General features: G+C 57.6%; 2 protein-coding genes across 6 annotated transcripts in view; one reads left to right on the top strand and one right to left on the bottom strand.

Annotated features, from left to right (window-relative positions):
- The window catches only part of GRHL3 (grainyhead like transcription factor 3), a 33,089-nt gene extending 22,054 nt beyond the window's left edge, over positions 1 to 11,035 (top strand). For 3 of the 5 annotated variants that reach the window (XM_036448420.1, XM_036448417.1, XM_036448419.2), the window contains 4 exons: positions 1,328 to 1,362; positions 2,200 to 2,288; positions 3,126 to 3,211; positions 10,159 to 11,035. In XM_036448420.1, coding sequence (XP_036304313.1) covers positions 1,328 to 1,362; positions 2,200 to 2,288; positions 3,126 to 3,211; positions 10,159 to 10,449 — 501 coding nt within the window. In that variant the 3' untranslated portion in view covers positions 10,450 to 11,035. Of the gene's footprint in view, positions 1 to 1,327; positions 1,363 to 2,199; positions 2,289 to 3,125; positions 3,212 to 6,288; positions 6,354 to 10,104 lie in introns of all 5 variants that reach the window. The other 2 variants (XM_036448418.2, XM_045585027.1) reach the window with 2 other exon arrangements.
- Positions 11,036 to 11,952: 917 nt separating this feature from the next.
- Positions 11,953 to 17,665, bottom strand: part of STPG1 (sperm tail PG-rich repeat containing 1) — a 34,314-nt gene continuing 28,601 nt past the window's right edge. Inside the window, exons 8-9 of the mRNA XM_045585026.1 lie at positions 15,078 to 15,265; positions 11,953 to 13,129 (exon numbers count right to left, since the gene is read on the bottom strand). Of these exons, the coding sequence (XP_045440982.1) occupies positions 13,053 to 13,129; positions 15,078 to 15,265 (265 nt within the window). The 3' untranslated portion in view covers positions 11,953 to 13,052. The remainder of the gene's footprint in view (positions 13,130 to 15,077; positions 15,266 to 17,665) is intronic.

Genomic DNA, 17,665 nt, shown 5'->3' with positions numbered 1-17,665 from the left:
ACTTTATAGCCATCAGAGTGTGTATGCTTGGAGCACACACACAGGAGCTTTCTAATATCTGAGCCCCAGACCTGATCTGATGGTGGCCTCCTCAAAGCTCGTGGGTATACTCATCTCAGAGACGCCATGAGAGGCTCAGTGCTTCCCCCGTCACCTCCTCTGACCTCCACTGCATCCCTGTGAAGTGGATTATACCATTCTCCCCTGATCTGTGGGGTGGAAACTGAGGCACACAGTCCTCCCAGGATTACACAGGAGTGGCCGAGCCCGAGCCAGGCTGCCTGCCTTCAGAAACGGTGCCCTGGTCCACTGGCTTCACCCTCTCTGGAGGCAGAGGCAGCCACGGAGCACCTTGGGCATCTGTCTCGTCTCCCCTCTCAGCGGTCCTGTGAGGCAGAGACTGGTCATCCCATTTGCAGACAAGGACCACTGGTCAGCAGCAGAGCCAAGGTCCCACAGCCTGTCGGCTAGATAAACATTTGGACAGTTTTCTTCCTTTGAGGTCATAGCTCCCCACTGCTGAGGAGGGGACGTGTGCAGAAACCGCCTTTGGTGTACCAGATGGATTATGGAGCTGGAAGCACAGCCAGTCCTGGTGCCGTCCGTGGCCTCGTTTAAATCCTTTTCTATGACCGCCCTCTTCCCTTCACTGCCCCAGAATCGGGGCTTTGGCCTCCAGCAAGAACTCACTCTTTCCCCAACCAGAGGCCAAGTGGGAAGATGACTGACCACTGGCGATTAAGGCCCCTGTGGCCAGGTTACAGCCGATCTGTGGGGAAAGACAGAGGGACGAGTCTTTGCACAGGGGGCCTGAGACGGGGCACCCAGGAAGCAGAAAGAGCGGAGAACTGGAGTCCGGGGTCCGAATCCGGACTGCCTGCTGCTGGGCGTTACCCAGGGCTCCCTGCCCTCTCTGGGCCACAGTGTTTCCTGCTGGGACTGGCGATGACTGCGCCAGGCAGCAGTGCCAGGCCCACAGGAGGGGCAGAGGGCGTGCTCTCTCCTCCCGCCTCTGCCTCAGCTCCCACACGAGTCACCTGCTGCGGGACAGTCTGGGCCTGCTGGGCTCAGGTGGGACTCCATGACCCTGCCAACACTCCAGCGCCTCCTGTGTCAGAGGCCCTGACTCATCCCATGTGGGGGAGAGGCTTCCTCTCAGTTCCAGATCTCAGCTCACAAAAGGGCTGTGATCCGAGCAGAATGGGCTGGAGAGGCACCAAGACTGCATCTCCTCCTCCGCCAGCCAAAGGCTGTCCCCCCAGAAAGCCTGCAGCAGCTGGGGGCTCCACTCAGCATGTGAACGAAATGTCTTTTCTCTCTATTGCAGGCAGTGCCCTCAGCAGGACAGGGCGGCTCCAACAGGTACGGAGACCAGCAGCGCAGGGCCTCACCGCCCTACCTGTCCCCCTTCACTGCTCTCCCTGCCCCCACCCGCCTCCCAAGCTGAGGGCTGGGCCTGGAGGAAGCAGCCACGGGTCTGCCCCAACCCTCCAAGCTCCTAGACTCCTGCTCCTTTCTCGCTGAAACTGCCTGGGTTTTTATGGGTTCGTTTTATGTGAAAAGCTGGCGAATCTCTGGCGAGACATCTGCTTGTAAAAAGGGAAAGAAAAAGCCTCAGAGATGGGGGTCAGATGTGGAGGGTGGGGAGGGGAAGCTGTGGTGGAGGACTCAGGGGCTCAGAGCCCTCCTCCCCTGGGCCCTTCAGTCTAAGAAGGGCCTCCATCCATCCACCCTCTGTCTGTCAGCCACAGTCCCTTCACTCCACTCAGCCTCAGCCTGGGAAGCTGTCAGATGAGAAACTGACCTCCTGGGGACTCACATCCATCCAACCTGATCTTTCAAAAAATAATGTTGGTAATAAAACAACAGAACCTTTATTGAGGCCCTCCTGGGGGGTCACACACTGAGACAGCAGTGTGCATCGTCTCCTCCCGCCTCACAACCTCCTGGGACAGTGCTGGTTTGTTGTCACCCCACTTCACAGATGGGAGCCCTGGGAGGCTGACTCCCCCCTAGCCACCAGCCAGTGAGCAGCAGGGCTGGGAGTTGAACCCAGGCAGTCCAGCTCCAGCACATGCTCCCCTAACCGCTGCTCCCCTGCTTTGCCTGCCTTCATGGGGTCTCCTGCGGGATCAGCGGGGTCCTTTGGCCTCGGGCCCTGCTGGATTTCTGATGAGCCCCTCTCTGCCGTCCCCACAGGCTGCCGCTGAAGCGTGCCGGCTTGCCCTTTGCTGAGGAGCTGGAGCCGCTGCCCTCCAAACAGGCCAAGGAAGACGACCTGCAGAGAGGTAGCCACACTCCCACCCCCTTTGCTGTTGGAGCCCAGCTGCCCCCAGCTCCCTGTGAGGCCTTCCTGGCCCAGACAGAAAGGGTGCGAGGGGCTGCTCCACGCCTCAGAGCTGGGGCTGGGCCAAGGCTTGAAGAAGGGGGAGGAGTAAGGGGGCAGCCAAGGTGCTTAGAGAGACAGTCACGGAGCTGGAGGGCTCCCGCCTCCTCTGACGTGTTGGACACGGGCGTCCTGGGGCTCAGGCTGGTCAAGGTGACAGGCTGGTTATGTTGGACAAATCCCCCTCACTGTCGTGGACATGGGAGCAGGGTGGATTCCTGTAGCTGGCTCTCTGGCTTGGACACTCTGTGACTTCCTGGAAGAGAAGGACATGCCTGAACCTCTGGGGCTGTAGCTGACCAGCAGGAAGACACCAGCCAGCAGCCAAGAGCCAAAGCTTCCCCCAACCTTGACTTGGGCCTTGCCCTGCACTGGGTGTTTCCAAGAAGTATTAATCCCCACAGCAGCTCTGTGAGAGAGGGCTGGTTCCACCCCATTTCCATTGGATAAAATGAGACTCAGTGACGTTAAAATGACCTCCGGGTCACATGGCTGGCAGGTGGAAGCGTGGGGATTCACACTCGCCAAGATCAGCAGGGTCTGAACAAGTGCCTGGGACCCGCAGAGCCCGGGGGTCCCAGCTGGGTTCAGACCCTCAGCAAGGGCTGGCTTTTTCTGCCGAAATCAATCTTACTGTTAAGAAAGGAAGTGCTGTTTTTTAAGATTTCCCCACCCCCTGAGGTATCCCGGGCTCGTTCATCCTCCTCACAGCACTAAAAGCCTCCCCTTTGCTTCTCAGTCCTGTTGTACGTGCGGAGGGAGACCGAGGAGGTGTTTGACGCCCTCATGCTGAAGACCCCGGACCTGAAGGGGCTGAGGAACGCGGTAAGAGGCCTGTAGACCCCGCCTGCCCGGCCAGACCCCCTCTCGTGCTCCCGTGCCCTTACTTCTTCCCTCTGACACACTGTCTGGCCTCCCAAGGCGGGCTCCGGAAGGAGTGCACTGGAGCCTCGGTGCCGTGGTGGCCCACCTGTCCCACCCACTTGGGAGGGCCCACTGGCCCCGGTGTGTGTGTGTGTGTGTGTGTGTGTGTGTGTGGTGTGTGTGTGTATGTGGTGTGTGGTGTGTGTGTGTGTGTGTGTGTGTGTGTGTGTGTGTGTGTGTGTGTGTGTGTGTGGGGTGTGTGTGTGGGGTGTGTGTGTGGTGTGTGTGTGGGGTGTGTGTGTGTGGTGTGTGTGTGTGGTGTGTGTGTGTGTGTGTGTGTGTGGTGTGTGTGTGTGTGTGTGTGTGTGTGTGTGGTGTGTGTGTGTGGGGTGTGTGTGTGGTGTGTGTGTGGGGTGTGTGTGTGTGGTGTGTGTGGGGGGTGTGTGTGTGTGTGTGTGTGGTGTGTGTGTGGGGGGTGTGTGTGTGTGTGTGTGGTGTGTGTGTGTGTGTGTGTGTGTGTGGTGTGTGGTGTGTGTGTGTGTGTGGTGTGTGTGTGTGTGTGTGTGTGTGGTGTGTGTGTGTGGTGTGTGGTGTGTGTGTGTGTGTGTGTGTGTGTGTGTGTGTGGTGTGTGTGTGTGTGTGTGTGTGTGTGTGTGGTGTGTAGCGGGGTGGGTGAGGGGAGTTTAAGCCTCAGTGATGTTATCTTGCAGCCAGAACCCTGGCTCCACCCTGGGAGTCGCACACACCATAAATCCTCCTTAATCTGATGGCTGCTGTTTGACAAGCCAGAGCTTTTTGTTGGCTTTGCAAACTTGTTTCTATTTTAATGGGAATGAAACCCCAAAAGGCCAGACCCCAGAGACACTTCTTTCCTTCCCAGGGGGCCTCATTCCCGCAGCCTGTGGTTGGCTGAGAGGCTGGGGGGGTGGGGGGAGGCTGGAGTGCTGGCCAGGGAAGCTGAAGGTGTGTCTGGGCAAGACCTTCCTCTACCCCCACCCCCAAACCACCAGCGAGCAGGTGACACAGCCCCAGACAAAGCCCACAGCAGCTCTGTGGCTCAGCTGACAACTGCGCAAGCAGCCTCCCCAGGGCCAGCTGTGCTTGAAGGTGGCCCACTCAGAAAAGCCACGTGGTTCCAAGATCTTGGGCTGTGGAGGGAAGAATGAATTAAACCATGACATTGTCACCCTTTTGAAGACCCACTGTGTGCCAGGCATCCTGCATTTGCCAGCTCACCATCTTCTTTTAACAACCCTCAAAAGTGGGTGCTATTCTTATCGCCTCATTTCCCGTGAGGAAACAGCCCCCCAGAAGGAGGCCAGATAACTTGCCCAGGTTGCTCGCAGTGACAGAGCTGGGGTTCGCCCAGGCTCTCCTGTTCTCCTCACATATCACCAGCCCTGCTTGCACCGGCCCCAGGAGGTTGGGCTCCCAAAAGGCCAGTAAACGCCATTTGAACGGAGGCTCAATCTTTGGGTTGGACAGAACCTTAAAGGGTCAGCTCCCCATCTAGTGCTTGAGCTCTCCCGCCAGTAACTGCCAAGTGGGTGCCCAGTCTTGACTGGTGTACTTAAGGGCTGGAGAGCTTATTCCCTAAGGAGCAGCCTGTGTCGTCTTTGTACAACTTACGGTAGAAAAATCCCTAAGTTCTCGCTTGCATTACTCGAGGCACAGCGGGAGCTTCCAGTCACATTGCCATTAGGATAAATAGCCTAGGACTTTTTCTGGCTGTGAGGGGGATCCCTGACACAGCAGAGAATAACGGGGAGCCGAACCGATCCCCATCCTAAAAGGCCCAGTGAGGACAACCTCCGCCGGAAGCCCTGGGCCTGAGGCTCCCTGTGCGCCAAGGCCATCAGTAACACTAACCTGAGGGCTGACCGAGACCACACAGGGCCCTTCACAGCATCGTCTCAGCTCACGTGCAGAACAACCGCTGTGTACCCCCCTTGTCACACCCATTTCACAAACAGGGAAACGGGGGCTCAGCAAAGTAAGAGTTCTGTAGCTCCAGTGGTGGAGCTGGGACCAGTGCGTCTGCCCAGAGTTCTGAGAGAAATGGCTGAATGCTGGGTGAGTGCAGACTCGTGCTCACCAGCCTCTGAGCTGCAGTCTCCTCATCTGTAGAACAAGCTTCAGTGCTCTGGGGTGTGATGGGGAGCAAACCTGGGTTCCAGGCTAGGCCTTGGGCACAGGCCTTACCTTCTTCCAGCCCAGCATCCACACCCATCAAATGGGATTCATAATTCTGCTTGAAGGGGGACATGTCTGGGTTACCCTCCCCCACAATAGGGTAAGAGCTTCTAAAAGAATGGCAGTGGCCAGGTACTGAGTATTGGCCATTTATTGGGCACACACCAGGAGCTGTCCTGTGTGTTGTATGTGGGCCAGTTCATTTAGTTCTTCCCGCTGTCTTACGAGCTGGGCTCTGTGATGAGGAGTTTGCACACTGGTGGCGGGGAGCCCTCAGCATTGGGACCATCTGTACCGGGACGTCCGGCAGGGGTTGGGGGGAGTGGTGATGCCCTTTGGGGTATTTTGCAGCCACTCACCATGCTGTCTGTCAGGAGTTTGTGGTGATTTGGGAAGGCTTATCCTATGCAAGGATAAGCAAAACTACCTATGTGGAATATAAAAATATCTATCTTCATGACCTGATGAGAAGGAATATACCCAGATGTTAATGGTGATTATCTCTGGGAAATAGGATTATGGGTGATTGTAATTTTCTTCTTTGTATCTTTCCACAATCTGGATGTATATTACTTTTTTTAAAATTCTCGCCTAAGGATGTATGTGTTGTTTTTTTATTGATTGACTTGAGAGAGAGAGGAACATCCATCGGTTGCCTGCTGCTTACACCACAGCCAGGGATCAGCCTAGACATGTGCCCTGACTGGGACTTGAATCCTCAACCTTTCAGTGTATGGACTGGACGTACAACTTTTATAATTAGGAAATTAAAAGTCGTGGTATAAAACAATGGGATATATCCACTTTGGGCAGCAGACAATGAATCCCCTACTGCTCTCTTCCAGATCTCTGAGAAGTATGGGCTTCCTGAAGAGAACATTTACAAAGTCTACAAGAAGTGCAAGCGGGGGTAAGTGCCCAGGCCAGCTCTCCCTCCCCGTCTCCGCACCGCCCCTTTCCTTCCAACATGGCGACTCCTGGAGCTCTCAGCAGGTGTTTGTGCTTGGCTTTGTGGAGAGGACTAGGGGATGTGGACTTGGGTAGAAAGCCCCCACTCAGGCCAAGGCCACCACAGAGACCAGACGGTGAGGGCTATTGGGAAGGACAGGAGTGGGAGATTGTGGGAAGTGCAGGGCCACGTGTCAGAAAACTCAAGTTCAAGTCCCAAGTCACTTGATTGCAGTGATGATAATAGTGACTGCCATTCACTTGATCGCCTACTTTGTGTCAGATAGTGTGCTAAGCCTATCTCATTTAACCCTTCACAGTCACCCTAGGAGGTAGATGCCATTATTCACACTTCACAGATAGGGAAACTGAGGCTCAGAAGTGATACGCAATGTCTGGGGTAGGAGCAGCAGAGTAAAGTCTCTGAGGCAGAAGGGCCCAGCAGCGGTGCCACCTGCTGAGTCAGTGCCCAGAGGAAGGGGCTGGCCTTGCGTCAGGAAAAGGGAATCGTGTTGGACGTGGTTTGAGGGAGCTCCACCAGGGATGGTCCTCAGGCCTCCTCCATCTTCAGGTCAGCAGGAGGCATAGGGAGTAGCGATTTACCCTCCAGGGGTCAGCGCCTGCCCCCTCCCCTGGGCTCCTGGGATTCGTGCTGGGGACCAGCTCCCTTTGTTCTCTTCCCGGGAGATCCTCGGTGTGGGATCCATGTGCTCACTGCCTCCCAGGCTTCAGTCCCCTGGTCAGAGTCCGTGAGCTGTGCTGCAGCCTTTGTTAATGGGTCACTTCACCAGCCCAGCCGAGCCCCCGCCCCCGGCAGAGAAAATCGACACTGCCGTTCCCGCCCAGAGGACCCAGCACCAGGCTCTGGGAAACACTCCCTGCCCCACTGCCCACACCTCCCGCCAGACCCTCCCGCCCTGCGCAGTCTAACTCCGGCCCCTGGAGGTGTGCAGGCATCGTCTCCTGTACAGTCTGTGGCCTGTCCTTTCCAGAAAGCTGCCGAGGGAGGCAGGCTTGGGTCTCAGGCTGACGCCCCATCCAGTCAGGCCCAGGGTGGCCTCCTCCTCACAGGCCCAGCCCTGCCTCCCCTCCCTCCTCCGTTCCCACCCAGCTTCCCAGAGCAGGGCGGGGTGGGGGAAGGTGTGCGGCTCGCGGCCGCTGGGAAAGGATCCGTTTGGTTTTGGTTGTATGAGTGTCGAGGGGTGTTTTTTTTTTTCTGTCAAGTTTCGGTTTCAAATTGGGGCTCACGGCAGAGGGCAAGCTCTGCTTTGCCCGGACAAGCCCAGCCCCACTTCTCCTTTCAGTGCCAGTGCCCACACCCCCTGGCTGCAGCCCCACCTGCGGCCAGCTCCCTACCGACCCCCCCAGAGCGGGCTGTGCGGCTGGGAGTGCCCTGGTGTGTGATTTGGGGTGTGGGGTAATACATGTAAGGTTGCCCCAACCCCAGCCCCACTGGCTGAGTTGCAGGTCTTTCCCTCAAGCCCGGGCAGCTAGTTAAGCCGTAATTGTAACAACTCCCATTCGTGGCACACGCTGCACACGCCAGGTGCTGGGCTAGATCACTCCGAGGGGTCCTCTCATTGGCCTTTGAGCTTGGGTGATCATCTCTGTTTCCACAGAGGAGGAGCCTGAGGTTCTGAGTGGTCCCAGGATCACGGTTAATAAATGGCAGAAGGAATCCTGGCCTGTCTAAAGGCTGTGCACACACTCCTCCTTGATCTCGCCTCCTGCTTTTTCCTCTAACCGCTAAGCAATGAGCAAAGATAGGCTGTGGCCAGGCCAGCCCCAGAGCCCAGGGCACTCAGCAGCCCTTCAGAGGCACCCCACACCCATACACACCGCCCACCATGGACACCTCGGGCCTCTGATGCCCAGTGAGAAGAGCCCCCCCAAAAAGCCTCTCAGGAGAGGCCAGGCTCATTCGTCACACCCCTACGAGCCGGACGCTTCTCGTCCGAGGAGCAGGAAATTCTAATCGGTGGCCTAGTTTATTCTCACAGAACCCTCCCGAAAGTCCTTTGGACAAAGGAGATGCAATCAGCCTTACAAGCACCGCTGAGTGCTTGAAAGACGAACACATTGTTGTTGCTGGCAGCTGGCCAGGGTTTCATGCAAACCAGGACAAAAGACAGCTAGCACTAGCAAGTGACAAGAGGCCCAGCTCTGGGACACGGTCCCTGACACTCCCGCCTCCAGGGCCCAGAGGTCACTGGCCTCCGAGGGGAAGGGCCCTTGGGGCTGTCTGGGCTCCTCGTGCACAGGTGTGCGCCGGGCCCCCCGGAGGCCCTGCCTGGGCGCGGGAGGGAGGCATCTCAGTGTGTGCATGCAGGCACTTAGCGCCTGGCACCCAGACACACCCTGTAAATGCCGCTGTGTGACACACAGCCCCGCACTGACAGAGTGCCACCCCGCTGCCCCCAGAGACCCCTCTGTGAAGCGAAGGAACTACAGCTGACCTGAGGAAGCGGGAGCCTGTGGTTAGACACTGGCCCCAGCCTGAGCCGGACCGCCTTCCCAAAAGCAGCAGCTGCTTGATGGCTAAGCACAGGCACTCGGCTTCCGCTCACCGCAGTCTCCATTGTCCCTCCGCCCTGGGGAGTGGGGACAAGGAACTGCCTCCCCGGGGTCCTCAGGAAAGCAGGCAGCTGCCTGCCAGGAGCATGGTCACCGCCCTCATCTGAACTCTCATCTGAACTCTCCCCAGTCCTGAATTTTGCCTGCTTTCTATATACCACTTTCTAATTTGTATTTACGGTGGGGGGGGGGGGGGGGGACAGGGTGGTGTCTTTCTTAAAAAAAAAAAAAGATGCAGTGAAAAGAGACAAAAGTCTGGATTCAAGTCCCAGCTGGGCTATCTATTGACTGTGTGGCCTGAGGCAAATGACTTCACTCCTCTGAGCCTCAGTTTCCCCATCATGAGCTGGAATAATAGGGTACCAAGACATTGTTCTCTGAGGCCATGCTAGATCCTAAACCCCCGGAGGACAGGCTCTAGGGTCTCTGTGTGACCCTTGTTTTTGTCTGGAGCAAGGCCCTGAATGGTGGGATGGGCTGACGGATGGATGAGTGGACGGGCAAAAATTCACTTCCTTTCCTGACAGGATCAGGTTGGGTCACCTCTTCCTGGGTCCTTCCCCAGGGAAGCAGCTCCTAGCGGGCGCCCTCTGACCTATGCTCTGGCTTTGACCCCTGCAGAGGCCCCGCCACGGGGCGTTCTCCTCCTCAGGTCAGCCCAGGTCCTTGCCTGAAGCCTGTGGGGAGAGAAGGCCAAGTGCCTCGAGCCTGTTGTGCGGCCCTGAGACGCCAGCTTCCCGGGGACGGGCCTCAGAGTGGGCTCGTGTGGCCCTCGCCTCAGGCTCAGGCACATCCGGATGGCAGGTCGCTGTCTCCACTGTCCACCCAGCACGCCTCCTGCTCTTGGACTCACACTGAGCTGGAGTCCTCAGCCCGGCTGGTGACTGAGGAGCACTGAGTCTTCCCCAGGTCTACCTTTAGCTGCTCAAAAGTGCCCACGCTCATATGTACTGAGAGGGGCACCCTGGCACAGTCGGGGGCATGGTAACTGGCAGGCCTGGTTTGAGTTGTGGCTCGGCCACGTGGGCATTGTGCCCTCCACTGAAAGTCGTTATGAGGGTCAGAGAGAAAGTGTGAGACGCTTGAAATTTTGGGAATCCCTTTTGTATAATAACCATCCCTGTCCTCCTTGTCACCAGAGGCCTTGAAAGCAAGGGGCCTCCCCCAGTCTAGCCACCTCTCTTCTCTTCCAGAATCTTGGTCAACATGGACAACAACATCATCCAGCACTACAGCAACCACGTCGCCTTCCTGCTGGACATGGGGGAGCACGATGGCAAGATCCAGATCACCCTGAAGGAGCTGTGAGGGCGGGCGCGCTCCAGGCCAGGAGCCGCCGCCAGGGCCCACGCCGCACACAACCTCTCCGCACGCCTCAGCGCCGTTACTTGAACACCTTCCCAGAGGGAAGGGGCCCGAGCCACCGCCGTCAGGGCCAGGACGGGACCGGGAGGTGTCCTGACCCGAGCCCCACTCATGCTTGAATCCACTCTGAGCGCCTGCCTCAGCCGGACAGCGCCGCCCTGGTTAACGCCCGGCAGACTGTGTCCTCCTCCAGGCTGCTCTGCAGGCCGCCCGCCCGTCCCGGTGCAGGCCTCTCCCCAAGCCAGCCTGACCGCTGTCCTCTCCCATCCCTGGCCGTCCCATCGACCTCAGACCAAGGATCTCTTACCCTGGGGTCACGTCACTTGGACACTCTTGATTTTCAGTGCAAATGGCTTTGAAAAGACACTGTGGTGGACACGCCCTCTCTCTCATGGACTTCCTCCGTGCCCGATGTAAATAATAGAGCTGATCGGCCAGAACAAGTGGCTGCTCCATACACGACCGACCACCCTGCTCGCTGTTGTACACATTTCTCACTTACCGTTCGCATTTATGTTATAAATATATTAAGTATATATTGTGTATATATGCAACATTTTATATTTTCACGAATACATTTTTATCATTTCAAAAAATGTGTATTGCACATTTCTTGGACTTATTTTTTTAGCTGTTATTCAATTATGCATTTTGTATACTCGTTTAGTATTTAGTAATAAAAGTCTGCCTCTGTATTACTTCAAACGCCACACTCGTTCCTCTTGTGAAAGTCTGCCAGGAGGAGAGGCGGGGAGTAGACACGGCCTGGCGGCTCCTGTCTGGGGCTTTTGCCCCAACTCGAAGGGCAGTGCTGAGCTGGGCACTAGTGAAGCCGGCGTCCCGCCCGGAGGCGTCCCGCCCAGCTCTCTGTCCTGCGTGGTCCCACAGCTGAGTGTTATGGCCTGGGGATCACGGACTGCACATGGAGAAGTCCTGGAAGGGTCAGGATGACCTTGCTGAGGACCTCGTAGCTGGGGTCAGTGGGCAGAGCCCAAGGCTAGGAGTTCTCGTGCCAACTCTGCCCTGCGCTCTAGGCTAAGTCATGTTCCCTGGAGCCTGCTCCTACCAGCCCAATGGCCTTCTCAGCTCCCACAGGTCAGAGGGGCCTGAGAACCAAGGCCTTGGGTCTGGCCTCATTGTAAAAAGTACAGCTCTAAGCGCCACTTTGAAAGCGTCTTCCAGAGCCTCTAGCTCCCAACGGACAACGGATGGTTTGCAGAAGAGTGTCCTTTGGCCTAAACAAAAAACTTTACATTGAAACACGGTTGCAAACACCTCAAATCAAGACATTGCACATTTTAACTATTTCCCAGGTTCTGTTGAGAGGCTTGCAGATCTGGCAACAGTTTCCTGGCCCGAGTTGGATGCCCCTTTAGGTAGGCAGCAGTCTCTGCTCCCAGACCCCGGGCCCCATCCCTGTATCACCTGTTGTGCTCCATGCATTGCCCACCCAGCCCTGGAAGTGCTTGATCACGAGCCTGCAAATTCTGATCCAACTCTTCAAGGAGAAGGGCCTGCGGGGATGGGAGCACCAGGCTGCCTCAGATCCAGACTCCGCTGCTCCCACACCGAGCTCCCGCCACCTCCAACGTGTCCCAAAGCAATGGGCGCTTGCAGGAATCAGAGGTCACACAGAGGCCAGCTTTGGTGAGATGCAAGATTTCAATTTAATTGGTGTTATTCCATCCTTCCGAGCCCTCCCTAAGTGGAGAGCCAATCAGCAGCCAGTTTTGACATGGAGGCCCAGGATGTAGCATTTCCAGAGCAAAGTCAAAGGAGGGAGGAAAGGGAAGTGAGAGCCTTGTCCTCACTGTGGGGAGGGCAGGCTGCCTGGGAGAGTTCCACTTATGAAACTAGAAGAGAATGCCAGTATTTGGGGAAGGAGGCGTGTGTGGCTACTTCTGCCTTCTCCTGGTTCTTTGGGAATCTTCTCCTCTTGCCGAGGGGAAATGACAGGCCAGAAAAGATGCATTAAGGATGTGTCCAACCTGAGTGGGAGGTTGGGGAGCCCAGCCCAGGACGGGGAAAGGCCGGGTGAGAGTGAGAACCTGCAGGCTCAGGGAGTTGCGTGGCTCCCGTGCCCCCCAGAACCCAGGTCTGGCTCCAGCAGGGCCCCGCCCCCGTGCTGTTGACCGCAGAGCCAGTGAAGCTCGCGGTGGCCTCTCCTGGGGCTGGGTGCTGAGCACGGGGACCAGCTGACTGGCTGCCACGCTCTTCCTGAAGGTGAGATCTGAGGGCTTAGGGTGGGGACAAGGAGCCCAGGCAACCCCTGCGTGTCTGTTACAAGCGCCTCTGAGCCTTCAGCTCTGGGACACCGGGAGGGTCTGGAAGCCGAGGCCAGCGGCTGTGCTGTCCCCCTGCACATGCACGTGGGCCCCAGAGCCCTGGTCAGCGCCAGGCTGCTCGGCAGGGCAGCTGCCCTCCTCTACCTTCTCCCTGGAGCCTGAGCGTCAGGAGCCCCTTGCGCCTGAGGGCAGGGGGCAGACAGCAGCCTGACAGGTGCCTGGCGAAGGAACAGGGGTGTGGAGGGGGGTCTGTCTTCTCTTCTTCTCAGGAAGCCACGGGGACAGAGGGGTGGGGCCCAATCTCCAGGAGGCAGCTCGAGACCAGGACAAATGCCACAACAACGGAGCCAGGCGGCAGAGCTGCCCCCCGCCAGCCCTGTCTTCTCCTTGTCTGCGTGGGGCGGCTGGTGGCGGGCTTTCCCGCGCCCTGTGAGTCGCTACAGCACCGGGATCCACCTGTTGCCCTCGTTGTAGAGGAAGGACTGCTTCCCCAGGAGCTCCGGCTTGTAGGTGGCTGTGAGGAGAGAGGGGCAGCGTGAAGACGGAGGAGGCCAGTTGTGGGAGTGTCTTTCGTTCTGCGTCAGAGCTGGCCAGGCCAGGGGACCCCTGTCCCAGCCCCTGCACCATCCATGCGGGGAGGCGGACAGAGGAGGGGACGGCTCGAGGTTGTCTGGTTCCTAACTGGCGGAGGCAAGACTCGAACTCTGGTTTCCCACTTTCTTTAGCCTCTTTTCACTTCTTTGACAAAGCAAAACTTACAGATAGTCTTTCTATGAAATTTGGGAGGGAAAAGACTGAGTAAAGCGATACTCTTAAAGAAACAAGGTGTCAGCTTGGTAGGGTTTTGTTTTGATTGATTTCAGAAATTTCCGTAAAAGCGAAAGCCATGACCCTGCAGGTTCTTCAGGAAACCAGCAGCCGGAACCACAGAGCTTGGGAACGGGCCCGGGGACGGGAAACTCACACGGACACTGATGGGGCTAACGAGGGGCCGTGGGTGACCTCTGTCGGTTGCCTGGGAAGCTGCCCCTCTCTCCTCAGCTGCCCCTCTCTCCTCACAGCCACATGGCAGTCCAGGCGCATCTGCACCCCTGGGGCCAAGGAGGCAGATGTCTGCATGTGCTCATGCCCAGGAGGTACCGTCCTGCCCGTGTGCCAGCTGTCTCGCACCATGCACGGCGCAGAGAAGACACGGACACACAGCTCTTAGGGGTCCGGGCCCAGCAGGGTCAGACAGGTGTCTCCCCTGGCCCCCGGGCCTCCTGAGACCACCCAGTGGAGCTCAGCACTTACAGAAGCACCAGCACAACCAGAGTGACCTCTGCCTGGACTGACCAGACGACCTGAAGGTCAAACCTCTGCCGTCTTGTTGGCTTGATTGCATCTCCAAGGCCAAGGCTATGCGAATGCCTTCCTCCCTGTCCTGTCTGCCCTCCATTCTACTCACCCCTGAGTTTGGAGGGGGAAGGTGTCTCCCCACCAGACCCTTTGCTGCCCCAGAGTGGGAGCAGCATCCGTACCCCTTGAAAGACTGGATTTAACAGGCCTGGCAGCCGCCTCAGCCCCGCCCTCCTCCGCCGCCTTACCTGCACACCAGCACACCTGTCCGCGCACACCTGTCCGTGCACACTTGACCCGTGCAAAGGTTTGTCAACGTCAGGGGGAGGTAAACAGCTAAGGGGCTCTATGAACAGCTCCAAATAGGTCCCAGGAAGATACCCGAGGTCACAGGGCATCACCGATTGAGCTCACCAGTGAAGGGAATGGAACTAGATGGCTTAACAGAGCTGCCCAGTGAACAGTCCCCGGTCCGTGACTGACAAACCAGGCAGCGGGGACGCACCTGGAGCGGGGGTGCTCCGGCTGCCCCTCATTCCCGAGACCTGCGGGCACCTCGCTCACCCGGCTCCCCGTCCATGAAGTGACTCCGCCAAGCGAGGCCAGTGCTTAAAACATTTGTGAGAACGTGAACTTGTTGGCCACCTGACAGAAGCTATGGCCCCTTCGCCTGGAAGAGAATGTCTGCAGACAAGGTCAGAGTCCCAGTCTCGGTGGTCATGGTCCTTGGTTATGAATCCCTGGCCTGGATCAGCTCTGAGAGCCCTTTTACTTACACACACACACACACTCACACACACACACACACACACACACACACTCTCTCACACACACACACACACACACACTCGCTCTCACACACACACACACACACACTCTCACACACACATATACATACACACACAACCCCACACACATACACACACTCATACACACTCACACACACACACACACACCCCACAACTTTCATACTCAGAAAGTGTGAGCTAAAAAGTCTTCTAAGTCCACTCTAACCCCTATAACCTGTTTGGCAAACAACCTACAAATCCGTGGCATTTGATGGCCCAGGGATGACAGACAATTCCGGGTTTGGTTTGCACAGTCATTCCAAACAGGCCTCTCACCTGGGCCAGGCAGGGCTGGTTGAGTCGCCACTGTCCACCGCTTGGTGTTGGACACGAACGATGCGCTGGAGATTAAGTTCTTGGGGGGCCCCGCGTAGTCCACAATCTCGTACTGCCCGGGGCCCGGGAGCGTCGGCTTCAGGGGCAGAGACAGAGGCTGGGTGGAGAAGTTCAGGACGGGGTGTTTCCTTAAGAAAAGACCAAATGGGAAGATGTCACCAGCGCAGTCTATGGGGGAAATGGTCGTTTTTAGATATGGCCAAGACCTGCCCAGCACCACGCCGTCTGCAGAGGGGCTGGGCATGGCACCAGGAGACCTATTGCTTCTTGTGGGCCCACTGCTGTGAGCTGGGGGCCCGGGGCCTCGGTTTCCCCATCTGCACGACGGTGATCATACTAGTTCCCACAGCGCAGGCCTGTTGTCAGGGCTCAGTGAGATGGTGCAGGAAGCACAGCCCAGCACCACGGGAGCGCTCCGTACACACTGCTGTTGTAATGGTGCCACTGAGCTCATCAGGAGTGGCAGACAGCATTGATCTCATCGTCGGCCCTGCTCGATTGGCAATGCCTGGCTGGAGCTCAGTGTTAAGCACAGGCTTTGCATTGGTTCTATGAAGAAAGAGCATTGTGATCTGCTTGTGATGTCTGCCAGGGCCAGGGAAGAAAACAGGCATCCCGGTTTCCGGGGATGTGCTATCCCAAGACTAGCAGGCTCCCCAGAGCCCTACCACACATCTTCCTATCGAGGCAGGGCATGGGGGTAGAAAAATGCTGGCCTGCGAATTAAGGGACCCCTCCCGTTGCCTTGGTCTGTTTTCAGGTCTATCCCCCCTCCTTCAGAGAGAGGAGCCTTCCGTCTTTCACGCCTGGTGTTGAGGGAATGAATGAAAGCGAAGTGGATCCTGTACGTATGCCCTCGCTCTGACACGAGTTCACTCTGTGCCTCAGTCTCCCCATCTGCAAAACGAGGGAGGTGGGAGGTGATGACCTCTGAGGTCCCTTCCAGCTGTGACATTCCATCAACCCTTGATTCAAAGAGGGCCCGCTGGGCTGCCCAGGGAATTCTGGGATTGTTACGGGAATCCCACGCCTCTCCTCTCCCAGCCGTTCAGTAGAAGGGCTGCCACTCCCGCCTCACACCGGAGGCTTCTCCCCGGGAAGAGGAGTTCTCGGAGCACTGAGCAGCCGCAGGGACTCACCCAGCCTGAAGCCAGCCCAGCGGAGCAGAGGAGGGCCCTGGGATCCCGGCCACGGAGACGCTGCCGCCCTGTGGCCGGCACCTTCTGGATAGAACAGGGCGTTCTTAAACTCAGAGCGTAGGTGGGGACCTGGAGCGGCTTAGCCATCCTCCTCATTTTGCTCAAGAAATCGGTGCCCAGAGAAAACTAATCCCCCAGAAAAAGCAAAGCACGTCAGGGATAATGCGGGCCCAGGACCCAAGCCCCCGGGGCCCAATAATCGGGGGAAGGCGTCGGGAATTTTTGAGTCAAGAGTCACACAGACCTGAGTGTCTCCCTGGCAGTGAGATTCAGACGAGACCCCTAGCCTGTCCCCCTGTGGCCAGGTGCAGCAGCACCCACTCTTTCTGCAGGACTCGGTGAGTGGAGAAAAGGCATGTAAGGCACCTGACGCGGTGCCAGCACACAGTAAGTGCTCAGTGAGACGTGTCGTTGCTATTGCTGTGCCTCCTCCAGCATCTGCCCAGCCGCTTGGTCTCAGAGGAGCAGCCGGGCCTCCGGAAAGGGGGGCCTCCCTCACAGAGTCACAAGAGGGCAGATGCTCCCACTGCAGGGGGAGGGGGTGGTCATTAAAAGCCACAGCAAATCGTCCTGAGGCTCCCACAGCTGGCTTTCATGCTTATGTTTCGAACAAAGGTGCCATAGGAAAGGGGAGAATTGGGTATAGTGTGTGGTCAGCCACCTGTCCCCTTATACACAGAAGCTGGCTGCTCCAGGTTCCGGTTTGGGTCACCTCTTCAAACAACTCCCAGAAACTAGGCGAGTGTGTGATTGGCACAGCTGAGAAACAGGCTTGATTCTCTCCTCCTGCAGGGGGATTGGCAGGCCGCAGCCTCTCTCCTCCCCCCATGCTCCCCCCGCCATCGAGGGGGATTGGGTGGGGGGGAGGGGAGGGCGGGAGGGGAGCCTAGATTCTCACCCCTGCTCCAGCACCTTGGTGAGTCTGCACTTGGCCTGTTGGAAGCATGGCCCCAGATAACATCAGTGTAGCCGGCCCCTCCACACATTCTAGCCATTCCTTTCTCTGCACAGATCTCGCTGTTCCTATGCCCCTCGCTGGACTACCTCTTAAGGGAGAGGGTTGTGTCTGACTCATCTTTGGGGCCCTGTCCCTATTTCTGGGGCTTTTGCTGAGCAGCAGAGAAAAGCAGAGGGATTGGAGCGAGTGGGGGAGCCCGGACATCAGGAACCCCCCCAACTCTCCCCTCCCCCGGACAGGTTCGTCATCGGCCAGGGCTGCTCCCTCGGTGTGGCGGCTGGTGTGGCGGCCGGGCTGGGCCCGTCCCAAAGGTCAGGCTGGATCAGACCCGGGGCAGCCCGCAGAGCTTAGGGACGGGCTTTTAAGAGCCT

Source organism: Pipistrellus kuhlii, unplaced genomic scaffold (assembly GCF_014108245.1).
Source record: "Pipistrellus kuhlii isolate mPipKuh1 unplaced genomic scaffold, mPipKuh1.p scaffold_m20_p_2, whole genome shotgun sequence".
NCBI lineage: Eukaryota > Metazoa > Chordata > Mammalia > Chiroptera > Vespertilionidae > Pipistrellus > Pipistrellus kuhlii.
This window is presented reverse-complemented; position numbering and strand designations above follow the sequence as displayed.